The sequence below is a fragment of the Solea solea genome, chromosome 12 (genome assembly GCF_958295425.1).
Source record: "Solea solea chromosome 12, fSolSol10.1, whole genome shotgun sequence".
Taxonomy (NCBI): domain Eukaryota; kingdom Metazoa; phylum Chordata; class Actinopteri; order Pleuronectiformes; family Soleidae; genus Solea; species Solea solea.
The window spans coordinates 2,729,417-2,755,250 of record NC_081145.1 but is presented as its reverse complement, the minus strand read 5'-3'; the positions used below and the strand labels follow the sequence as shown (position 1 = coordinate 2,755,250).

Sequence of the window (25,834 nt, the reverse complement as noted above, 5' to 3'; positions counted from 1 at the left end):
TTTGATTGTGTAACAAATGTTTTATTACATATGTCCAAACATATGTACAGGACATTTCTCATGAAGAGTGGTTTTGTCACAAATATAAATTATTTAGACCTTCTTAAAGAACATATGATACAGGAACTATAGCTTGCAGAACATGGAAGAAGAGATGTGCCGGCCGATCACTGTCACAGGTCACAGGTCACCGAGGGCCTGTGACTTGTCTTTTTAATAGTAGATTTTAAAGCATATTTCCGTTCATATTGTCGTCTTTTCTTTTTCTAAATCATAGAATCACATTATAAATGACCAGGAGATGTGGTCCCTTCACCAGCATTCACTGAAATATGATTTTAATACTACATCCTGCCTGTTCTTGAGCCCAGTGCTGTCAACAACCAATGAACCAGCAAACACAACAGTAACACACACATAAATAAGGCACAAATGGAGAAGCATTAAACAAAAGACCAGAGCAGGGCCACGTTTGGCACAGATTTGGAAAAATCACATCAAATGTCATCAGCTACATCCACGTGTTATTTCAGAGATAACCGAGTTGTTAAAATGAGTGAATGAAACAACACTGCATTATTTTCTTTAACATCATAACACTGAAAGGACAATCATTTAAGTCATAGTGTTAAGAACCTTTCAATAAGCTGTAATAAATACTGCCTTCTTTCATTTCATTGGACCTACTGAGAGGAAAAGTGATTAAAGTGAACAAAGCAAGAGATTTTACACGAGTCATGTGAATTTGCTTAAAACTACGACCTGTAGAAAGTTTCAGGGAAACATTCTGGCTGATGCTCCACTGATGCTGATACGCTCCATGAGTCAAGACTAACATTTAATGATATCATGTTTAAACATTCCTCTGTACACAAATCTTCCTTGACATCATTTGCAAGACGTAAAGCTTAACACAAAATATTATTATGTATAATAATAATAATAATAATAATAATAACAACAACAACAACGTCTGTGTCACGGTTCCTTTGGGAATAATCCCATACACTTACCGTTCAAAAAGGCCAAAACCTTCAGGCACTTTTAGGATAGCGATCAGTCATCAGTTCATGGATCCTAAACACTTACACTTTAGTCCACGGGACTAAGCATCCATGATCACTGCACTCAGCCCGGCCATGGCTGACTGATGGAGTCAATACATTTAAATAAAGATGCTTGTAGTATTAAGTTATGGTGACGATGAGAGGAGGAAGGGAACATGGAGATAAAGAGCTTGGTTCTGTTGGAAAACAGGGTTTGTGTTCATTCCAACTGTGAGCTTATGATTGGCAAGTCCACACTTGTCCATCAGCAGCAGAACGTGGCTTTGACCCAGATCACACTTTATGTTTTCCTGTTGCTCCAGTTTGGGTCAGCCACAGCATTCAGCTCTGCCGGTCGCTCCAGCGGTGATCGAGAGTCCTGCGGAGACTTCTGAGCCTGTGGGGAGCGGGGGTCTAAGAGGGGAGGAGGTTTGTCCGGGTGAAAGGGTCTGCTGTAGTGATCTGATCCAGGCGGACCTGCCGGCCTGTGCTCCGGCATCCTCCTGAAGTCCTGAAGTGGGCCTTCTCGTCCCTGATGGTAGTTGGGACGGAATTCATCAGGGCGCCTTCTTTTTGGGTCTGAATGCCTGAAACAAAAGTATTTCAAACAATGAACGACAACAGAATCCAAAGGTGCCAGCAGGTGTGAGCAGGAGTGAGCAGGTGCCAGCAGGTGTGAGCAGGAGTGAGCAAGTGTGAGCAGGAGTGAGCAAGTGTGAGCAGGAGAGAGTAGGTGTGAGCAGGAGTGAGCAGGAGTGAGCAGGTGTTAGCAGGTGTTAGCAGGTGCGAGTAGGTGTTAGCAGATGTGAGCAGGAGCGAGCAGGAGCGAGCAGGTGCGAGCAGGTGCGAGCAGGTGTAAGCAGGTGTGAGTAGGAGTGAGCAGGTGTGAGCAGGTGTTAGCAGGAGTGAGCAGGTGTAAGCAGGAGTGAGCAGGTGTGAGCAGGTGTGAGCAGGAGCGAGCAGGTGTGAGCAGGTGTTAGCAGGAGTGAGCAGGTGTAAGCAGGAGTGAGCAGGTGTGAGCAGGAGCGAGCAGGAGCGAGCAGGTGCGAGTAGGTGCGAGCAGGTGCGAGCAGGTGTGAGCAGGTGTTAGCAGGTGTGAGTAGGAGTGAGCAGGTGCGAGCAGGAGAGAGCAGGTGTGAGCAGGTGTGAGTAGGTGTGAGCAGGTGTTAGCAGGTGTGAGTAGGAGTGAGCAGGTGCGAGCAGGAGAGAGCAGGTGTGAGCAGGTGTGAGCAGGTGTGAGCAGGAGTGAGCAGGTGTTAGCAGGTGTGAGTAGGAGTGAGTAGGTGTGAGCAGGTGTGAGCAGGTGCGAGCAGGAGAGAGCAGGAGTGAGTAGGTGTGAGCAGGAGTGAGCAGGTGTTAGCAGGTGTGAGTAGGAGTGAGTAGGTGTGAGCAGGTGTGAGCAGGTGCGAGCAGGAGAGAGCAGGAGTGAGCAGGAGTGAGTAGGTGTGAGCAGGAGTGAGCAGGTGTGAGCAGGAGTGAGTAGGTGTGAGTAGGAGTGAGTAGGTGTGAGCAGGTGTGAGTAGGTGTGAGCAGGAGTGAGCAGGTGTGAGTAGGTGTGAGCAGGAGTGAGCAGGTGTGAGTAGGTGTGAGTAGGAGTGAGTAGGTGTGAGCAGGTGCGAGCAGGTGTGAGCAGGAGTGAGTAGGTGTGAGCAGGAGTGAGTAGGAGTGAGCAGGTGTGAGCAGGAGTGAGCAGGAGTGAGCAGGTGCGAGCAGGAGTGAGTAGGAGTGAGCAGGTGTGAGCAGGAGTGAGCAGGAGTGAGCAGGTGCGAGCAGGTGTGAGCAGGAGTGAGCAGGAGTGACGCAGCCTGACCTGTCGTAGTAGGGTCTGTGGCCTCGGTGGTCCCGGTCGTTGCTGTACTGCTCATACGGGCGTTTCCGTGGAGAGCTGTTGTTACGGTAACTGTTAGAGCTGCGATACATGTCTCCATGTGGACGCCGGTCACCATAGGAGTCCTTGTAGCGATGCGAGTCGTACGGATGATGTCGGTCTCCCTGCCACGACTGGTTGCTGTTGCCAGGGTAACTGTATTTGCGGTCTCTCTGCCAGTCTCCTCGATCTGTCGTTCAAAAATATGAAAAAGTAAAATGACAGATACTGAAGATGTTTAACAGTGTTTCTAAATAATCTCATTTATGTTGTATTTCCACGTACCATCATTGCCAAAGTGCCGTTTACTGGATGAATTGTACGGCTCTCTGTGGTGTCCATGGGGCCCCGACTGAGACGGGTGAGACGCACCTTTGGAGGACAGCTGTGTGCCCATGGAGTCTCGACTGGACCCGGAAGGTTCTGGCCTGAAAGATTTGACCCTCCCTCCAGAATCATCTTTCTTCTTCTGCTCCTTCTGTAAAACAACGGGATTATTTCCATGTCGATGACAAACAAAGGAATCGTAGACGAGACTGTGACGAGGTCAAACTTGCCTCTTCCTCGTGCAATCGTTTCTTCTGTGCCATTTTATAAAGCTTGTGAAGCTTCCTCGCACCAAACTCTGTGAACTTCGACACAAAAATCCAGAGGTTTCTGCGCAAAAAGTGCACAAAGTCAAAATGAGCCAATGGGAACAATGTTTCCATCATGATTCACTTCTCAAAGATCAGAGGAAATCACGTCACCTGCGCCAGATCTTGACGTGCTCAGGATCACTGTAGACTTTAAGGCACTCTGTGATCCGGTCTCCGATCTTCAGCAGACATGTGCGTGTGTGCTGGAGCTGCTCCTGGTCAGACAGACCCTCATCGGGTTTATCCAGCTGTTTCAGGGCCTTCTTCACCGGCCTCATGCGCTCCTTACACTAAACAACACACACACACACACACACACACACACACACCAGGTTAAACAACACACACACACCAGGTTAAACAACACACACACACACACACACACACACACACACCAGGTTAAACAACACACACACACACACACCAGGTTAAATAACACACACACACACACACACACACACACATACCAGGTTAAATAACACACACACACACACACACACACACCAGGTTAAACAACACACACACACACCAGGTTAAATAACACACACACACACACACACACACACACACACCAGGTTAAATAACACACACACACACACACACACACACACACACACACCAGGTTAAACAACACACACACCAGGTTAAACAACACACACACACACACCAGGTTAAATAACACACACACACACACACACCAGGTTAAATAACACACACACACGCACACAACAGGTTAAATAATACACACACACACACACCAGGTTAAATAACACACACACACACACACACCAGGTTAAATAATACACACACACACACACCAGGTTAAATAACACACACACACACGCACACACACACACACACACACACACACACACACACACACACACACACACACACCAGGTTAAATAACACACACACACGCACACACACACACACACACACACCAGGTTAAATAACACACACACACGCACACAACAGGTTAAATAATACACACACACACACACCAGGTTAAATAACACACACACACACGCACACACACACACACACACACACACACACACACCAGGTTAAATCACACACACACACACACACACCAGGTTAAACAACACACACACCAGGTTAAACAACACACACACACACACCAGGTTAAACAACACACACACACACAAGGTTAAATAACACACACACACACGCCAGGTTAAATAACACACACACACACAGAGAGACTGGCATGAGATGAGAAACTCACAATACTGAAGGTTTCCTGGTCCAGCTCGTCGTCCTCCTTTCCTTCGATGGGAACGGGCTCAGAACCAGCTGTGATGTGAACTGGACCTTGTGTTTTCTTCCCTTTGACTCCTTTAGCCTGACACAACAGAGGTAACGCACACCTGTGTTACTGACAGGTACAAATACAACACAAGTCCTTGACTTTCTATTCATTCTTTTTCTTCTTCTTCTTCTTATTCTTATTATTATTATTATCATTATTATTATGATGATGATTATGTTGCTGTGCAGGGTCTCACTATGATAAAAATACCTTTTCTTTTCTGACCTTAGTGCCCTTCTTTTCTTTGTCCCCATCCTTCTCCTTTTTCGACGTTGCCTGTCTGTCTTTGTTTTCTTTGTTGTCCTTTTTCTTTTGTCTCTTTTTGGTTGGGGACTTATCCTTCCCATCGTCCTGCACATACACAACACAACACAACACAACACTATCAGGACATTATTGATCTCTTGCACTTGAATATACACCGTAGGCATTTTCAGGTGAAGCATAAGAAAGGCCTAAGAAATAAAATAGAGCTTCCACAGAAGAAGAACTCCTCCTCTAATGTCTGACCTTGACTTCCCCCTCCTCTGAAGGGTTGTCAGACAGGCGGGGGGAGGAGATGCTGTTGCCCTGCTCGTCCTTCAGCATCTTGTCCTTTTTCGTCCGAGGTTTTCTCTTTTTCACTTTGATCTGCAGAAGAACAGAGGACGTGAGTTTAGTCGATGTGATGTGGTGTGAAAGGACGACGTCATCACTGACAGCAGGCTACTGTACCTCCTGCCCTGTTTTAGAAGCATCACTGTTGTCTTGCTCTTTTTTCAGCAGTTTCAGGAGATACTCGGCTCTCGCCTGCAACTGCTTGGCCTGAGGTTTCTTGCTCGGGTCGTCGGGGAGAATCTGCACAGAGACAAGTCAAGTTTGGTTAGTCATGGAGCAGATTTACAGATAAGTTTAGTCCAACATTTAAATCTGTAGTGTTTTATTTCTTCATCTAAGTGTCAGACGATAAATAATGACCTTCTCAGACAGTTTAAGGTCATTGTCTGTCTTAATCAGATCCCAGTTGCCAAAGCCGTGCTCATAGGTGCCAAGCAACAGCTGGATGTCATCCTCCAGATCCCAGTCCACATCAAAGTGGGCCACCTTGACCCTGCATGTCAACCTGAACCTGTGGGAAAGCGCGCATCGTCAGACTTATCCTGAGCATGTGATCAACACTGCCATCTAAAGAAGTGTCTTACTTGTTTCTCTCCGCGGGGTTGGAGGGCACGGCTTTGTGCAGAGGCTCAAACTCTTCCTCGTGCTGGATGATGGACTTTGCATTGACCTGCACTCCTGAGATCTTGATGTTGATTCCTCTTCGTTTCCCAGGACCTTTGGCTGAAAGAACCACACGTGTCACGTTCTTGGGCCGCGAAAATGACAAAGATCAGAGAACTGCAGGCAACAAGTGACATGAACGAACCTTCAACGGGGTTCTCTTTGAGGTGTTCCTCGTGCTCCTGCACTGCAGTCACACAGCTGCTGTGAATCAGCTCCCCGAGTCTCTTCAGGTCTGCGATGGATTTGTCCACCAGCTCAGAGTCTCGGGCAATCGCTTCTAACCTGAGGACAGAACGACCATCGTTCAAATCATCATCACGCGTCAAACACGCTCAATCAAACGATAAGTGCTGTGTGTGTGTGTGTGTGTGTGTGTGTGTGTGTGTGTGCGCGGTGCAGCAGTGTAATGCGTCCCCCATGGAACAGTGTTTTTATTCATATAAATCTAATATTCCTACCTTTCAAGTGGAGAGCCAAATTTCTTGTACGCCTTGACAAACCTGTTGATTATAATAATGACTTATAAAATGACAGTATAAGAAATGCAAGAGTGCTTCATTAAAGCAGAGGCAAACTTCACCTGCGGATCTCAGCGTCAGTAAAGCCCTCCACGTTGTTTTTGCGAGCTCGAGGTCTGCCCCTCTTCTTCGGCTTCTTATCGTCGTCGCTGTCGTCCGTCTCACTCTCAGAGCCTGACGAGCGGTTCTTCAGCTTCGAGCCCACATCACTGTCACTGTCATTGGCCTGAGCCTGAAAGGCACAGACACCTGCACTGAGTCACCAGCACATTTTCACTGTTTCATCTCACTCTCACATCAGCTGTTCATTCTCCTCTCACCCTCTTGTTGGAGCTCCTGCTTCTAGGAAGCATGAAGATACCCTCCATCTCACGCTGCTTCTCCTCCTCCTCAATTTTGCGTCGCTGCTCCTGAGGGATGATTTCCTCCCATTCCTGAATTTGTTTCTCCTCTAACTCTGGATTACTCTCCTCCATGCTGGAGAAGTTAGCCACCTTCAGAGGCACAGAGTGAAAGGAATGAGGAGGATGTCAGAGACTGGATTTTAGATAGTGAACTGTCATTGAACACATAAGTAAATGTGTACTAACCTTAAACTGAGAAAGAAGTTCGTCCGTTGCACTTGAGCCCGGGTCACTTTCTCTGGTTTCAGCCAACCTCAGGATCTCATCGATATCCATCTCCTACAGAAACAAAGAAATAACAGTCATTCCTGGCAGGCTGTTCTCTAAGAGGTCCGTCACTGTTCCACGTTCTTAATCCAAAGTTCTTCTCACTAAACGAGTATTTTGACTCCTCTTCATACCTGTGGTTCAGACTCCTCCCCCTCTGCCTCTTTGAAAAGCTCCTCTGCACCAAACTTAAGAATAGCAGTCAGCTCTTCTTTGTTGAATGGGTTTGAACTGTGAAGAATAAACGAAAACTGAACACAACGCCCCCTTAAACAATATCAAATGTACTTATATGTATATATATATATATATATATATATATATATATATATATATATATCTGTGACTTCTTACTTGGTGGTCCCTGAGTTGCTGTCCAATACCGTTCTACCAGTGGTGTCCATTCTCTGAATGACAAGATGGTCCAAAACCATCTTCTTCTTTGCCCTCTCAATGATGTCCTCCTCCACTGTGCCTTTGGTGACCAGCCGATATATGTTCACCTATGAAAAGAAAAACTGAACTCGTGAATCTCACTAATTAGGCAGCATATCTATGATGAGTGACACGGACATGAGCTCACCTGCTTTTTCTGGCCAATCCTATGAGCTCTGGCTTGTGCCTGCAGGTCGTTCTGAGGGTTCCAGTCAGAGTCAAAGATGACCACAGTGTCAGCTGACGCCAAGTTAATCCCTAATCCTCCAGCTCTGGTGGACAAGAGGAAGCAGAAGTCCTACAAAACAGAGGGAACAGGAGGATGTGTAGAACTGCCATGTCTGATGTGATGTGCTGTACATTTATCCTCATGTTGAGCAATTCTTTATACACTTTACACACACACACTAACAGCCTTTAGCTTTGATTATCACGTATCATGTATTTTTAACGTTGCAAAAAACATAAAACTATGGAAATTAATTTAAAGATATTAATAGTAATTAATAAGTAACATAATTTAATTTGTGCAAACTTAAATAATACTTAGAACCAGACTTGCTACTAACTGTTAGTATCAGTTAGTAGCATTAATTAATTATTATTATTATTATAATAATGATATTAACAATAATAATAACAATGATAATAATAACAATAATAACAATAATGATAATAATAATAATAAAAATAATAATAATAATAATAATACATACCTCTGAGCCTTCTGCATTAAAGTGGTCAAGTGCTTGCTTTCGGATTTCTCCCTTTATGGAACCATCTAGTCGCTGAGGAGGAGAGAGATTTAACATTCAAAAGATTTCCTGAGTAAATGTCTGCCATTAATTTGGCACCTCTCTGCTTAACATGCCATTCTATACTGTCCATATAAATATGTCCATATGCTAAGACTGATCCCAGCGCTACGTCAGCAAAAACAACCTCAGGAGAGTGACTTCAGGAGTCAAGCTGCTCTTCATTTGGAAAAAAAAGTTGATAAAAATAACCACATGAACTCTGTGTTCATCAACACTGACACCTGATCCTCACTGGACTCACTCCCGCCCAACATGACCACCCCAAAGTCCCCTTCATTTGAACAACACTGGAGGTGTAATGATGAACGACCTATGACGAATGACATGAATAAACATGGAGGCGACAGATCACACTAACAGCATGAGAACTCGTTTTCACTGTCAGCCTCTTTCACACAGTGTTTCTGTGGCTGTGACACAGCAAACTCACACACACTGACGGGGCTGACACATCAAATCCTGAGGCAGGAACGTTTTAAGATGCTCGCTTTACTGACAACATGCATCACAACAGATGAGTCTCAGCGTCTCTGTCTTCTCTGACCTATGAACAAGTGGACATCACACGTCAATGCAGCGACATGAGAACTCTGCTGGCTCAGCATTCTCATCTGCATCACATTATCTATAACACGCATGTTCTCGCTGTAATTTGTAGTTTTTATAATAAAAAAGTATCTTCCGTGAATTGTATTACAGCCCACGTATGAAAATGTCCTGACAGGGAAAGGATGAGGCCAGATACACATGTTTTTAGAGCTGCAACTAACGACTATTTTCATGATCGATTAATCGTTTGGTTCATAAAATGTCAGAAAACCTTAGAAAATGTTGATCGGTGTTCATCAAACTTGGAAATGATGATGTTCTCAAATGTCTTGTTTTGTCCTCAAACCAAAATGATTGACTTTTAATGATTTCTTTGTTCTCCAGAGCAAAGAAATGAAGAAAATACTCGCATTTAAGGAGCTTAAACAATCGGAAATCTTATTTTAATCATGAAAAAAGCTTCAAACTGATTAATCGATTATCTAAATAGTTAATTAATTGTTTTAGCTCTACATGTTTTTATGATGAACTAGGCGAGAGAGATACTCAGAGTCCACATCAACTGCCTTGTTGACCTCAATAACCATGAAATGTCACATGTCACACTCTGCTAACACAGAGACAACGTTAAAGTCATTAGTTGGGAGTCTCAGCATCACTTAGATGATCTGTAATGAAACAGGAATGAGTGAATAAAACTGACCTGGAACGTGTAGCGCTTGTTGGCCAGGTATTCAGCCAGAATGTCCAACATCCTGACCATCTGGGAGAAGATGAGGACTCGGCTGCCTCTCTCTCGGAGTCTGGTCAGGAGTTTGTCGAGCAGGACCAGCTTCCCGCTGCCTCGCACGAGATTCTGTAACAAGCAAAGATGTACAACCATGGAACTGATGTTGGAACGACGATGTTTTCTTGTATGTGGCTTCTGCTGGACACAATCATTCATTGTCACGCTTGTCACTGTGTTCCTGTCCGCTCACCAGTCCCGTTTCCAATCAAAGAATAACAAAGGCACCACTTTGATTGCATGGTATTCCTTTAAGTCATAACTTTAAGTCCTCTGAGTTTCCTGAGGTGATGCTTCACGGTGATTCTTACCTGCAAGTGTTCCTGTTGTGTTTCACTGTCTCCCTCCTCAGGATGTTTAATGAGGAAACTGTGGTTGCAACACTTTTTCAGCTCCATAACTATGTTCAGGAAGCCGGAGGAGCTGCCGCGAGTGCCTTTGGAAAGAGCTCGGTAGTTCCTTGTTAAAATCCACCTAAAAATGTTTAGGAACAAATTAAATTAAATTAAAAGAAAGAAGAAATTCAGCCACTGCACGAGTGGCTTGTTTTAAAAAAAGGAGAAGCAATCATTAAATGGTTATTTTAAAAAAGCAGAAATGAGCTCATACTTGTAAAATTGTTTCTGCTGTGCACTCATGTCTACGCGGAGGATTTGTTCCACCTTGGCAGGCAGAGATTTCTCCACATCTTTCTTAACACGTCGCAGGAGGAACGGTTCGAGGACCTTGTGAAGACTCTGATAACCATTGTCCCTCCCTTTCCCGTGTTCGTCCTCAAAATTCTCCCAGGAGTCAAACCTGGCGGGAACACGACACATGGCTCCCATCACACTGATGCTTTCGTTTCTGCGTCACTTTCTACAACTAAACCAAGACATACTTATCAGGCATGAGGAAATGCAACAGGGACCACAGCTCTTTCAGGGAGTTCTGCAGCGGAGTGCCAGTTATAAGGAGTCTGTGGTTGGACCTGAACTCCATTAAGGTTTTATACAGCAGAGAGTCGTCATTCTTCAGCCTGTGAGCTTCATCCACACCCAGGAAGGCCCAGTTTATGTTCCCCAGCACACCCTGGAGACAAATGACCAGGAATTATTAGCTACTCATTCTCTTTCATAAAGACTGTCATAAAAATACACTTTAATAAAGAAATAATGTATCATTTTCACTTACCTTATCTTTAAGTAAAATCTCATAAGTGGTTAATAGTGCGCTGAAACGAATTCTTTTAGTTTGATGGTTCACCCACTCATAGTCACGAATCTGAAGAAAACAGAAGCAAGTTATGTTACTAACTCTGCACAGAGTAGAATTGTTTCATATCATTTTATTTCATTATAAAATGTGTCACTAATGCCATTCTTGAATATCATAAAGCCAGAAATATGCTTGATAAATTACACTGAGAGCTGGTTAAACTCCAGCCCTTCAAGTAAGTGAGGCCCCTCATATAGCAGATATGAAAGGTTTTTGCCAGAGATTCAACACGCTGCATTCCTGTATCATTATTTACATTATTACAGGCAGTGTGTGCGTGTGTGTCTGCAGCACAACGCAGACATCAGAACATGTTTGCAATGCCTGGGAACACTGGAGGACCAGTTTATGGTACGCACAAGAGACTGCAAAGATGCTCCACGTTGCTGTGAGAGAGCTTGATCTCATTCTACCCTCACGGTCACACCTTTACACTACGTCATTCAGTTCACTGTGGGTCTCCCAGAACAAAGTTCTGCTTCTACCCCCATGGTTTTCTTCCACCGCAACCTGTCTCCCACCCAAGTCTCCTCCCTTGTAGCCTCCACTCTTCAACCCTCCAGCACATTCTCCTCCCTGGAGGTTAATGATGCCACTGACTATCTCCACCCATGGTTTCCTGATACCCTCCGGTCGCTGTGCACCAGCCTCAGAGCTGCAGAAAGAAAATGGCACAAAACGAAAACAACCCCAGCCCCTCCTCTGCACTTGCATCCACCTCAGCACTCTCTTTCTCTATCAGTCCACTGTTCCTATCGAGCGGAGTTCTTCTATGTAGTTTATTCCTCTCTTGTAAGTCACTCTGGATAAAAGCTAAATGCTTAATTGTTACATTTTCAAATGTAAAAGAATTCCCTTGAGACATAGTCAACCCAGAAGTGTCTGTGACTGGCATAAAATAGTCAAAAAAGGAAATCTCCAACTTACTGTTTTCCTGCTCATGACATCGCCGAGGTAAACGACCACGTTCATATCTGGGGCCCAAATTTCAAACTCTCTCTGCCAAGAGGTGAGCGTGGACAGAGGAACGACCAGTAAGAAGGGTCCGTACAGCTGATGCTGGTGGAAAACATAGGACAGGAAGGAGATGGTCTGGATGGTTTTTCCCAGTCCCATCTCATCAGCGAGGATGACGCTGTTACACCTGAGGAGAGAGACGGTGACGGTGGCTTTACGGTCTAAAGCCATTCTAACAACTCAGATTATTTGACTTGTTAATGTGGTACCTGCACCAGGAGTGAGCCAACCAGTTTACTCCATCCAACTGATAATCTCTCAGCTGAAGGTGCTCGTCTCCAATGTATGAGGGTTGTTTCTTCAGAGCCACAAACCTCGGCCTTTGCTTTAACACCTGAAATGATGAGTGGTGAGACATTTGTTCAGTTATGAGCAGAAGCACCTCACGGTGTGTGGAATTCAATGGATTTTACCTTGCACTCTTTAGAAGGAACAGTTTTGCTTGAGTTGCGGTACATGAAGCTGTCGATGCAGTGCTGAAACTTCTTCCTCACCAAAGCTCCATCTTCCCAGCTACACTCTGAATACGGTAAGCCCATCCACTTACATAGATACTCTGGCTCATTGGACGATGGGGTCTTGTGACTGTGAGCTGTTGAAAAAAAACACAGACAAATGATGAGAACATGATGATGACAGTAAGAACACACACACACACACGCATGCATGAGAGAGGGACTCACAGGGGAAGTCAGAGGTTCCTGGTGTTTTTCCTGTTTTTGTTGCTGTTGACATTGACATGTTTTAGTACATCTTCAAAGAACTGTATGAATATCTGCAGCACTGACAGCAAATATAAACATATTTCATTACCGATGATACGTTCCACAATTTGAAACTGCTTGTTCAAATCTGAGATGAGCTCCTGCTGGCAGTTATGATATTCTACATCCTCAGGAGACGCTTTATTCAGCCTGAAAACAGAGGTGGAAGAAACAGTCAGACTTCCTCAAAAGACTTTAAATGTGCAAATAAAAAGTTGATGCAGAGACAGCGATGTTCACCATGAAGTGAGCTCGTCATTTTTCTTCTTGTAATTGTCCAGTTTCTTCAGTCCCTTGACCTTCTGCAGGTTCAGAGAGTCCATGCTCTCCCACGTGTTGTGAATGTAGGACCAGCCCTTCCATTTGATGAGATACTGAGTCTCCCCCTCGTGGTTCTCTGGGTCAAAGCCTTCACATGGGTCTCCATTCTCTTCTACAGCATACCCAGTAGTGGAAGCCCCAATGGCTAAAACAGCAGAAACATTTCTTTTATTTGATTGAGCCTCAATATATTTTGATAATAAAACTCTGAAAAAATGCATCACCTTCTTTTTTGCCTATTCTGTTGTCCATGACCTTCTCGATGGTCTCCGCGTCGTCGTTCTGCAGCTCCTCGCCTGCGTCCCCTGTCATTTCAATCAAGTCATCAGAGTCCGTTTCAAAGTCGTGTTGGTCCTCTTTGTAACTGTAACACAACATCATGACAAGGGCGGGACAGGTGAGCTACAGGTGAGCTGCAGGTGAGCTACAGGTGAGCTGATGCTTGAAATCCTGACACTAAATTCACTCATTCATCCAAAAACCTTTTGACCTTTTGACTTTTGTTGCACCCCTTCTTCGGGTCTGCCTCTTTGGAGTGTCGTCGCCGTCGCCGTCGTCGTCGTCATCGTCGTCTTCGTCGTCATCATCGTCGTCAGCTGATGACTCTGGTTTCCTGGACTTTCTTGCTTTCTGGGAAACCTGCTTTTTGACCGTAGATGATTTGGTCTGAGGTCTGTAAAACACACAGACGAGCGCGCGCACATTCAAACTATTAAAGAACCCTCTCCAGCATCATTGTCACACAAGAGTAAATTGAAAAATGTCATCAAACTAATGATCAAACAATATAGAATGTTTTGGGGATGACCAGTGGGTAGCTGTCTGATGGCCAGGCTTCGCTACACTCTTACCTTCTAGCAGGAAGTCGTCTGGATCTAACTTTTTTCTCTTCCTGCTCACTGTCTGTACTGTCGGAAGCCTCCTCCTCCTCCTCCTCGTCTTCATTTGAGTCATCATCTTTCCAGATATTTCTTACAACAAAGAAATGCCACAAGTTCACCCTCAGGGCCCATCACTGCTATAACGTATCATGATTTCATGCTGGCCAGAGGGTGCTGAGCACAACCCAGTTCAATCAGGGAGAAGCCACTGATCTGACCCATGGACTTTGTTTGAGTAACACCTGGCTGAGCCTATTCTGAGCCAAACAGATACCCATTTAAAAACAAGCTGTACATGATGTGAACATGAAAACACAATGTACACCACATGACACTAATATGAACAGTGAGAGACTACTGCATGCATCGACTTTCCAAGCATGTCAGAAATTAACCACCAAATAAATTAGAAATGAATATAATAACAATGAGAAAATAACAAAAAGTCCACAACAATATTCTTCTCTTTCATACTTACTCCTTTTTCTTAGTACGAGAACTTTTCCTCTTGGGACTTTCACTCTCAGACTCACTGCTGCCCTGTGAACAGTCAGCACACGAGAAAGAACTGCCGTTTACTTTTCAAACGCACCAGCACTTCCACCAAATGTCCACTAGATGGCACTCGATACTGGTTTTAAAGAAGCTGCTAAAAACAAAGCCTTTGTTTGCGTCAGTGTGTGAACGTGAGGCTCATGTGCTTACCCCAGCTCCTATGTTCAAACGAGCTGGCTCCTGTCTGCTGCGATTTGACCTCCTGACACCGTACACATCTGGATGTTCTTCCCACATCTGCAAAGAGAAGCTGTTTTCAGATTACCACAGATTTCATTATCCCTATGTGCTCCAGGGCAATAATTAGATCATTTTTATTATCAATTATTCTGCAGATTCTTTTCTTTAGATGACTTTTTTGGTGTCTTACTTCAACGAGAGTGAAGTATTTTGTTCTGCAATATATGTGGGATTTAATGTTTATTTTATATAATAGATGCTTTTGTTTGCTGGATATGTATTTTGCCATTGTGCAATTAAACAATGGTTTAAGTCAATGCTGCGTAAGTGTGGATGTGGGACTATCACTGTCCCACATGTTAAACCCCAGTAAATAACATTAAGATTAAAGAAAGTCTTTGAAGCTGCGTTGGAAGCTGCTTCGGCGACCTTTACCTTCTTTACATCTGCCAAACGTTCTTTCTTCCTGACTGGCTTGTCTTTGACCTCTGCTGTGGTTTGCTGAGATCTGGCAGATTCACTCTCTGACCCTGAGTGACTCTCTGACTCTGAGGAGCTGTTGGACTCAGAGTTGTGGGATCTCCTCCTCTCGCTGCCATGCTCGCTCTCTGACTGACTCCCCGACTCCGATGCAGAGTGGTTGAATTCCTCAGAAGCTGAATTGCTACAGAAACAAGAACATTTTCATTTTTCTTTTTATTCTAATGCTAATGCTTATGCAATGCCATACACCCAACTACAAAATGTGAGTTGACAAATAAATACATCAGTAATAACAGTGTACATGCGCTCTATCAGTCACAGAGAAACTACAGGAGCTTCATAAACAAGTAAATCATGACTGAGAGGAATCTGAAACCTCATTACATCACGCACCATGTTCCTGACTCGGCTAAATCTTGACTCAGTCATTTTGAATAACTTTCAAATTTAAGAACTGAAAAAAAATAAGAAAATACTACAATGTAGTCATAATAAATGAATGCCACACACGTAGACTTCAAAAAGAAAGCAAACAAATATTCACATTAAGCTTAAAAAAACAAACAAACACATTTTTGGAGGAGTGACTCTTATAATCAATAACTAGAGATTAAAACACTTGCAATAGCAACACCACCAAAGGTGAGACAGGAAGTAATGTCCAAGCAGGTAAACTAAATCAGTTGAATAATCTTTTAATCTCCTCAGATTAGATTTGTCTAATTCAACCTGGTTTGGAACAATTGCCACATGTCATAGTGGCACAGAAACATTTTTGCCACCATTTAAAAAACAAATTGGTAAATCAATTAAATTCAATGCAATGAACTCTGTATAAACAACATGTGTGGCTTAAATATCTTGATTGTGGGGACATCTCCTCTGGCCTTTTCTGCATGCACTTCTCAGTCTGTGCCCATGAGGGCGCTACATCAACATGAAATGAAGATCCAGAAATCACTGCTTACAGAGACATAGTGGTTTGTGTCTTTGTCACTTTACTAATTCATAAGCAGTGTTGTGAACATTACTTTCAGGGTAAAGGTTAAATTATATACACATATATATATATATATATATATATATATATATATATATATATATATATATATATATATATATATATATATGTGAATTGCCTCATTAAATGTATGTATTTACACAACTGTATAAATATTATGTCTATTGTAAAATAATACTTTTATTTTATTGAACACTTCTTTCATACAGTAACATAACATTTGATAAAGAGACATAATATTTCCGCTCTGCTGACACCACAGGTTCAACGACCAAACTCGGAAGTAACTGGTTCGTTTCTCTTTAAGTGAGGTCAAATGTGGGCGGGGCGTGTGAATGACCTGGCATTACTATTGGTCGACATGTTGCTGTGTTGACATGTAGCCTATGAGTGCAGCGGCTGTGTTGACATGTAGCCTATGAGTGCAGCTGCTGTCTCTCCGAGGTCTAAATGCTTCGTGTTCCTCCTCCTCCGCGTGTTTCTGAGCGGAGCTTTAATACAGAGCCGTGAACACGCTGGGCAAACAACGCCAGGGCCATTTTGCGACTCGGGAGAGCGAGTGTGTAAACTACAACATGTACAACATGTGGCGTTTCACAGACTCCTCACATTTACTGACGCTCATTCTGCGCTGCATGCTCACTTTGCTCATCATACTCTGTAAAAAAAATAAAAAAAATTAAATAAGTAGTGGTGCCGTCAGTGGCGACGGACATATTCCACTCCAAGCTAAAAACACTAAAATGGCTGCCATAAGACCAGACAAGTGTGATGTAACCCTCTGCATGCAGAGAAAGCACTCATGTGTGGGGAGAGTGCTCTAATGTCTCTACAATCACAGTCCATAGATCAAGGCTGTTTTATCTTTTTGTAAAAATAATACTATGAGCAGCATTAGTGCATTAGAACATGTTTGTTTTTTGTCAGCTACTTGCTTATGCATTCCTGCATTGTCCTCACACCATGCAAATTGTCTGATGTAAGTTGTAATTCATCTTTATTGATCAAAACAATGAGGATGACATACACATGTTAACATTTCATTAGAGAGGCAGACATGTTCAAACTGTCAACAAACCACATGTCAAGTGTGCAAATTCGAGGCCATATGAGCTTTATAATTGACCTGATATGTCATACAAATGTGGCCAAAATATAATATTCATTTATTCAGATCATAAGAAATACTTCATCTCCAATCACCATATAGCCCAAATGTGATTAACAAAAAGTACATATTTAACCTCTGATGATGGTAAATGTATGTGACCGAGGTCACCGTTCTTTTAAATGCTGATAAATACTGCTTGAAAGGTTAAGGCAACCAAGGGAATATTCAAGTAAATGTGCAGCCTTCACAATGGAAAGTAAGAAAGAAATAAACTGCTTGACCACAAAAGCAAAGCTGAAAGACAACAATATTTCATGTAAAACACTGACATAGTTAATACACACAAAATAATAGTTTTCAGAAGGTTTAATTAAGCATCTAATGCCACAAACATGTAATGACAAGGCATTCAAATCTTGAGGTTTTTAAAGAGCAGGGATTAGGAGTTTGATTGGACTACAGTCTCTGATAACGTGGTCACAAATTTAAAAATAGCAAAAAAGACTTGTTTATTTTTGAAGTGCTGTCAGGTTAAAGAACCAACGGTATTGTGTGTGTGTCTGTAACACAATTAAACAGCTTTACATATTACTAACTAAATGAAATTAAATGAAAATCAATGTTTTCATTTACAATAAAACCAAAACAACAACGTTGATAAAATGGTGCAATGCAGTACCAACTAGTAAAGACAAGGTCATGTTACATTACAGCGACAACACATGAATCCTTCGAGACCATTCATTTAGAACATAATGCAAAATAAACGACACTTGTCTGTGATAGAACACACGCTTCTTGTGGGAAATGATTTCTAAACAGAGGCCTGAAACCTTAGCATCGAGTTAAGAAATGGAAGGAAAATCAGGGTGTGGCTATTAAACAAAAGCAAGGTCATTCATGACAGCGTTGTACTTCTTTAAAAACACACAGGTCTCTAATAAATGCACAAGTGATCAACCATGCCTGACAAGGAAAACAATCGAAACACATAAGCAAAAGGTGCAAAAGAGCATAAAGACCATACCTTGATGCATTGCTTTGAGTCGATCCTTCATCCTCTTTTTTACTTTTATTCTTCATCATTGTATTATCCTGAAAGTCGCTGATGAGATGTTGTTTTTGTCCTGGTATTCACTGTCAAAAAGTTACGGGATGCATGAACTATCATAAAGGTCCAGCAATATTGCTCAGGTGGCAGTTAAAACCCAGGCGATGCGACACGATGAAGGAAAAGGGCATTAAATCTTAAGACTTTGATACCATAAAAAACATCGCTAATTTCGATATACGCGAGAAAACTATCCGGTATTGTTACAATAGCTTTAATATCCAACGCATGCTTTTCAATACAGTCCACGGATCAAGCCGCATACAATTAATTCTAACTGCGTCATCAGAAAGACGATAAGGAAAATAAGATTTAAAGATGACAAAAGCACTTGCTCATGAAATACATAATGTAAACATGCCAATTCCAGCTGAATAAAGGTGGAAGCCTAAAAATGAAAGATTAGATTCACGTTCGCAATAGTATTTAAAACGTGTATCTGACTCAAATAGGAACAAACTACAGACAAAATACAAATTTAACAGTTAATAACAAAAAATATTTAGTTTGAAAAAGCTTCCAGGCCCTTAAAGTCTTCCTCTACTGTCAGTCTCAAGAGCGACAGAGGCGAGCAGCACTAAAAATGGAGGCGCTCCATGGCTGCCAGTGCCCAGTATAGAAAACAACGACAAGCACTCCCCGGCCACAGACGGCTCCATAAACTCGACAAATCAGCCCGAAAACCACACAAAACGACTAAATACCATTTAAAACAACGATCCCGCGACCACAGCTGCTCAATTTCTATCAAATTCAAGCGATCTCAGCCGAAAAACAAGCAACACAGACGGTCTAACGACAGCCAACGGCTCCCTTCCTGAGGTTCAGCCGCCATCTAGAGCTCCTTCCTAGCTCTGAAAGCTTTGCCTTTGATTGACGTTATTTCCATTTACTCCACACTCAGGTGATGCTAAGTCCCTCCCCTTTTATTATGTTTCAAAATTACTTTAAATTAACCAACAAATGTTATCAGTCCAAGGACACCAACACAACAGTGAACCCGTATTTTCCAAGTCAGAAATTACTTTGGACCAAGTAGAAGTGTTAAAAGTATAGTTATTGTAGCAATTGCATCACTTCCTGCTCAGACAGGAAGAAGGACAACCAGAAGCCATTTTAGAAAGCCTTTGGAAACCATTTGGAAACCATTTCGGCCACACTGAAATCACCACATATGCACAATTAATGTGTTATCCGACAGCGTGGACCCGAGTTGGACCTGAGTTTTCGATTATACGGATTAAACCGCAAAATATTTTCGAAAGCAAAGTATTGTTTCATCATATCTTTGAGGAGCAAAACCCCATACAGGGAGAAATATTGACATTTCACCAAAACCAATGAATAGCGTAAGAACTTAAGCTAGCGTACAATTACATGGGCAAACACATGATTAGTGACACCAAATCAATGCAATCCAAAACATCTGTAAAATAATAAAACCCAGCTGCAGGGCTGTAGAACCGATTTGGCCAAATTTGCTCTTTGGTTAATTAGCTAATGACACAAAGCCAGTGGAAAAATAATATGAGTACATACACTTTATTTAAAAATAACATTTGAATATCAAATGTACAGAAGCTGGTTTTGTTTCCCAAAAAACACTGTAACTTTTAACAAGTCCGACGATGGTGTTCCAGTGTCCATGTTGTTAAAAATAAAATCCAAAGTCCATTCACAAAAAAGGAGTTTCATCTTGTCAAAATTTGCCAAAATGCCACATTGCTTGCCATCTTCACGTTAAACAACGTTGTCTCCACTTCAGCAATATCCGGTTCAATGGGGTCTTGATAGGATAAAAAAAAGAAGGAAAATTTGTAAGCCCACAACGTAACGGTAATCGGTAATAACTGTCCAGCAGATAAGGCATGCTAAGCTAGACTAAAATTAACACAATTTTGTGACATATAAAGCTAGTCTATGCTTGTGTTAGCTAGCTAGCACTGTTTTGAACACTGATAATAAGTACACAATTGTTTGAAAAGATTTTAGAAACGTTTTTTTTTTTAGCCAAGTTGCTATTAACATTCATTACCAAGTTAATATCAAACCAACAATGACTGCAATCAACGTTGTATCTTTCTTATTTTAGGATCAAAGGCATGTAAATATTGTCTTAAAGCCGACCACCAGAGGTATGTTGAGTCCAGTTATCTTAATTCAGATTATGTGTAATGTTAAAACGTCTAGTAGTGATGTCACAAAATTGAGAACAAAACACAGACATGTGAACAAACACTGCTGAATCCAAAACAAAATCCATCGCCTTAAACAAATTACCGGTTTCCAAGGCAAGACGGACCCACAAACGAACAATATAAATGCTACAATCCATTACCGCAAATCCTCAATGGTAATTTACTGAACAGCCAGAGAATTGTCATAGGTCTTTAAGAGTTGCAATATGACAGATAAGGACAGTGTGATTGGTATTGCCGAGAGTTATACATAAATTGAGCTCTATGTCAGAGGCCAAAATGTAAGAGATTTACAGCTTAAAATGGAAAATATACCAATTCTTGAAAAACATGTATTTTGTAATTGCTGTAATATAACAATCTGGCCAATGTCCATATAATCACACACTGTGTTTTGTATCAAATCCATATAACGAAAATTGCTACTCTTTGAAATTGTTGCGATTCGTTTTCCAAACTTACCCTTAACTTGCTAACATCTAACTCTTCAGCTAGGTTTTACACCTAGCTGCAAATGTCAGCAATTAATATTCCAAGTGAATACATCATTTAAGTAATATAAAAAAATAGGAAAGAGAAATATTCCATCCATTTAGCAAACCATTTGGCATAAACATAACATATAATCTCTATAAAGTTATACATTACAGGCTCAGAAAGGAGGTAAGTAAATACTTGTGGTCAAATGTACAAAAAAACTTACAGAGCTGTCTTCTCTCCCATCATAAATTGAAAATCTTTGTTTCGCAGATGCATGTCCGCACTGTAAAGAGATAATACAACATTAGACCCACAAAAAAATAAACAAATTGACCACTCAGTTTGGGTAGATTTATCTCGTATTAAGTGCCCGAGACAGCTTATTTTCAATGCAGCAAACAGCTGACGAGAGGACTGATTCCAGCAGACAATCCCTTTGAGTTACAGTATGGCTGCTTTCATAAATTCATTTTCAAACCTTAAGCTATAACAATTGATTAGTGGCTCATGTCCTTTGCACTGAACACTGTATTCAGATTATTAGAAGTCTCATGTTTTATACCATCAGTGGATTAACAATATTTGGGAGAACGTGTAAAGCAAAAAAGGTCGCAGAACAATATTGATAATGGGTAAGTCTCAACCCGTGCCCTCACATCTATGCATACCTTTTAACAGTGGCCATGCCTGACGCCTAGTACGGAAGGGGGTATCAAAATTTAGCAGTGCTAAATGGGTCTGATGATGGTCATATTTCTAGAACACAAATCACAAGAAATGTAAATTACGAATCGTGTTCCTAACCGTTTTGTTTGACTTAAGACTTCTATTTTAATTTTTTTTTGGAAAAGTGCAACTCTAGAAGTTGGACTCTCATTAAGAAAGGACACACAACATCTAAGTCGCAAAAAGTCAGTTTGAACAAAAGGACTCGCTAGGACATAAAAATAACAGATACTATATTTAAGGATAATAAACTACCAAATGCTAGTTCCATGAATGACTGAAAAGTTTCTCCGATTTTAAATATTTCTGTATGGCTTGTAAGCATTTGGAAATGGCTAGCTAGCTAGCTAGAAAGACACAACAAATCCAAATGTTAATGTGAGAGAAATGTGCTCTACAAATAAACAAACCAAAACACACCTTTGAATGTTTTTAAATCGCTCAACCTAAAAAATTCTATTCGGAATGTCAATATCTATATTAATGAAGGAATACTCATTCACAAGAGGTTTCCATATGAGAACCCCTTATAAGTATGGGTCTCACGGTATGCCAACTTGTCATTATTTAATAAAACTTGCTAATGAAGGAATTGCAAAGTAAAAATTTCTTGGGTGATGGAACACCTGTTTTGTTGGAGCTGAACCTGATGGAACATAGCCCATGTGGCAACTACAGCATTATCCATATGAAAGCAGAACTTTACCTGCACAATGAGTCTTCTACAAACACAGCGTCACTACAAGAAATGTCTTCATTAACATGTAACTAAAACAACTCTTAACGCTGTAGTACATATGTCAGGCCCGTATGTGGTGCTATAACGCTGCCACAGAAATACATAAATGAAGAAGACATGGACCATGTGCACTGTGTACACACTATTTTTTCCTTTCTTTTTTTTTTTTTTTTTTTTTAAATAAAGCTTTATTTGAATATGTATACAAGCACATAAATTACTAATTAAAAAGACAGCGAGTCAGCAATGACTGCTCAATTGGTGGTGCATCTATTACTATGAGGTGGCAGCAGCAGCATTTGTTTGAGAGGTTCCTTGAATGCATCTTGAAGCTGCTCATCTAAACTCAACACGCAGTAGATCCCACAGAGGTGGAACAGGAAATGTACTAGGGTCTTTGAATGCATCCTGTTAGCCTTGTAGCTCAACACAATAAGAACCCTGTATTATTTCCATTAGCTCTCATGCACTGAAGCTAAGAATATTCAGCGGATAATCCTAATGAGTACTTGAAAAGCATTTTTTCTTAAAATGCCAATCTTTAATAACGCGATTAGACAAATTATAAACCACAAGAACACGATGACAAAACAGCAACAGCGAATGCGAGATAGGTGGGGCTATGACATCATCATTTTAATAATGGAAATATTAATAATAAGTATTGGTTGTACACCCAAAAACGCAGGGATTCCGTTTTCCCAAAATAGCATTTTAAGGCTCCTGAAATGCCAATTTTGTGTGGATAAAAATCTGAAAGGATACAAAAAGTTAGCGGATACTCTTTCACGTGTTATTGCGTTTGTACGGGCCCAGAGACTTTTAACTTTACATATCATCTTACCTCAAGTTATGCATTAGCATATTTCGGCATGTTACAATATTACACAGTAGGGGGCAGACCATCATCAAAAAGGACATAGCAGTGAGATAATATACTATTAACTCTGCTTTTTTTTTTTAACTGCTATGTTTGTGTTGTCAGTAAAACGGATAATTCGATTAGACTCATTGAAAGAGTTCAATACTAAGCTAATGTGTTGACTTTAACGATATCTCAAGAAATATACTTACATATCCCCAATGCAGTAGAGTCGTCCGAATCAGACACTTCATGACACCACAACGACTAAATGTCAACCCTTTAAAAACAGAAAAGTTAAGTTTAAGAGAAAAAAACATGACAACAGCACATCCTACTGGCGACATATGTATGACAGGCAAGCTAGTAAGAGTGTAAAATATACAAGATTGGTTGATATAAAGACATACCATTTAAGCGTAAGTTGATCTCCAATCTTCTTAGACGAAATCTGAGAAACATCGACGGGAATTCCTGCAAAATATTTTTTGAGAAATCGTCATTTCTTAAGTCATACAAGAAATGCAAATTTTTTACTGGAATGATGACAGATGTTAATGGGTTGGTTTCGTGAGTAGTCAGACTACATTTGAGAGTTTATTAATATATTAAGAGAATGTGAAATTAGTTGTGTAATAAGTCTAGATTTATTTATCTTTTTGCATGTTTCGGCAACTCAAAGTGCAAATAAACTAATGTTTAACAGAAACATCCGATTGAGTATAGCGTAGAGAGGACATTTTGTTCTGTGCAGGATTCACTAATCTCTTGGTTTTGACAATTTAGTTTAAGATAAAATACAAAAGTTTGTAAGTTTGTATCTATGATATGATGTGTAGTGTAGTGTTTGCCATTATATGTAAATAAATGGACAACCTTGTTCATGACACTTTGATATTATGAATTTTTTTGTATTCAATTAATGTTAATATAGTGTTTACTTTTCAAATGAAAGCAGAGAAGCTTTCTAACATAATGTTTCTATACATGTACATCTATACTTAATGTAACATGGAAAAACAACAATGCACGCATTTAAATGTGTCCTCCACTCAGTACCTCATAGGGTTAAAAGCCAACACCCTAAAATGTTTTTCGAAGTATATCTAACCTTATGTAACATATATTTCTTTTAATTGACAAATAATAGTTGTATAGTTTGAATCTTAAGTCTATGGTGCAAGAATAATTGAAAACAGTCACATTTTAGCATTTTAACAATTTGTCACATTTAATTTAACATTATTTTTTTAAAAGTCAAAGGTTTTAATGTACATTTCACTAAAGTGTGTAATTGCCTACATCTGCACACTGGAGTGGAGTAATGATGGAACTTAAACAGCTTTTTAATACATTTTTGAATTTATAATTTAGTGAAAAGCCACATAAATGAATATAGTGATAATTGAATAAAATATGCTCAAGTTTAAGGTGGTGATATTATACAATGTCAAAACATCCCTTAAAAACGAATCATTTGTTTAGTTTAGTCGTTTTTGTCGAACAAATTCAGACAGGGGCATTTGTCCTTTCAAGGACAAAGCACATTTTAAATGCGTAGGTAGAAATATCTCCTTAAAGGGTCGGGAACAAATGTACTTCTTCACACATAAACCAAGCTAAATCGAAACAAAGGCAGCAAACAAGTGAAATCCATCAAGTTGAACACAAATTCATACATTTTACGCTCCGAAAGCCGTTTTCCTTTTTTCGCTGACATCACACCATGGCCATTTTTACAACGCTGCGTCTTACTGTCGTTCTTTCCACCATATTGACTCCGTCCCGAATTCTATTTAAAAGCTCTTAACGTATGATTACTCGCAGTTTCTTACCCAGGGTGCACGCCGTGTCTATCCCCCGTCGTCTGCGGTGCTGGACATGGTGTTTTTGCTGGGTTTTGGCCGTTTTGGTGGCGCTTTCATCCTCCCGGCTCTCCGTTCTCTCGACATCAGTGTTCTCCGTCCGCGGTGTTCGCCCTCTTCTCCTTCCTCGCTGCTTGTGCCTCCGCTCATATCCTTCAGCGGCTCTGCCCACTTTCGTCTCCACGTAAGCCCTCCTCTCCACTTCCTCTCCAGCCCCATATTAGAGCTAACGCTGAGCTAACGTTAGCAGCCGACGAACATTGTGATGTTGAGGTTAATGAATGTTGGTGAACGGAAAGTTAAGGAAAATAAGTGTGTACAATTCAATCAAACAGCAA

General features: G+C 41.2%; 1 protein-coding gene across 2 annotated transcripts; it reads right to left on the bottom strand.

Moving 5' to 3' along the window:
• On the bottom strand, window positions 1-25,626 carry chd2 (chromodomain helicase DNA binding protein 2). 2 transcript variants are annotated; one of them, XM_058646071.1, is made up of 42 exons: window positions 25,467-25,626; window positions 24,042-24,105; window positions 23,844-23,911; window positions 21,528-21,587; window positions 18,543-20,412; window positions 15,336-15,564; window positions 14,871-14,957; window positions 14,644-14,705; window positions 14,136-14,255; window positions 13,775-13,957; window positions 13,509-13,648; window positions 13,204-13,429; window positions 13,013-13,113; window positions 12,883-12,924; window positions 12,613-12,791; window positions 12,409-12,533; window positions 12,110-12,326; window positions 11,099-11,188; window positions 10,806-10,996; window positions 10,535-10,723; window positions 10,237-10,399; window positions 9,842-9,994; window positions 8,488-8,559; window positions 7,920-8,069; window positions 7,691-7,839; window positions 7,471-7,567; window positions 7,256-7,348; window positions 6,986-7,159; window positions 6,728-6,897; window positions 6,606-6,647; window positions 6,290-6,429; window positions 6,066-6,204; window positions 5,842-5,992; window positions 5,599-5,721; window positions 5,395-5,514; window positions 5,095-5,235; window positions 4,801-4,917; window positions 3,663-3,841; window positions 3,471-3,570; window positions 3,199-3,391; window positions 2,857-3,103; window positions 1-1,633 (listed from the first exon to the last, which is right to left on the bottom strand). In XM_058646071.1, exons 5-42 carry the CDS (start codon window positions 18,599-18,601, stop codon window positions 1,348-1,350), a joined length of 5,439 nt encoding a protein of 1,812 aa, XP_058502054.1. In that variant the 5' UTR covers window positions 18,602-20,412; window positions 21,528-21,587; window positions 23,844-23,911; window positions 24,042-24,105; window positions 25,467-25,626; the 3' UTR covers window positions 1-1,347. The 2 variants fall into 2 exon arrangements, with proteins under 2 accessions (XP_058502054.1, XP_058502055.1); XM_058646072.1 differs by having other exon boundaries at window positions 5,110-5,235.
• Between the last annotated feature and the right edge of the window lie 208 nt (window positions 25,627-25,834).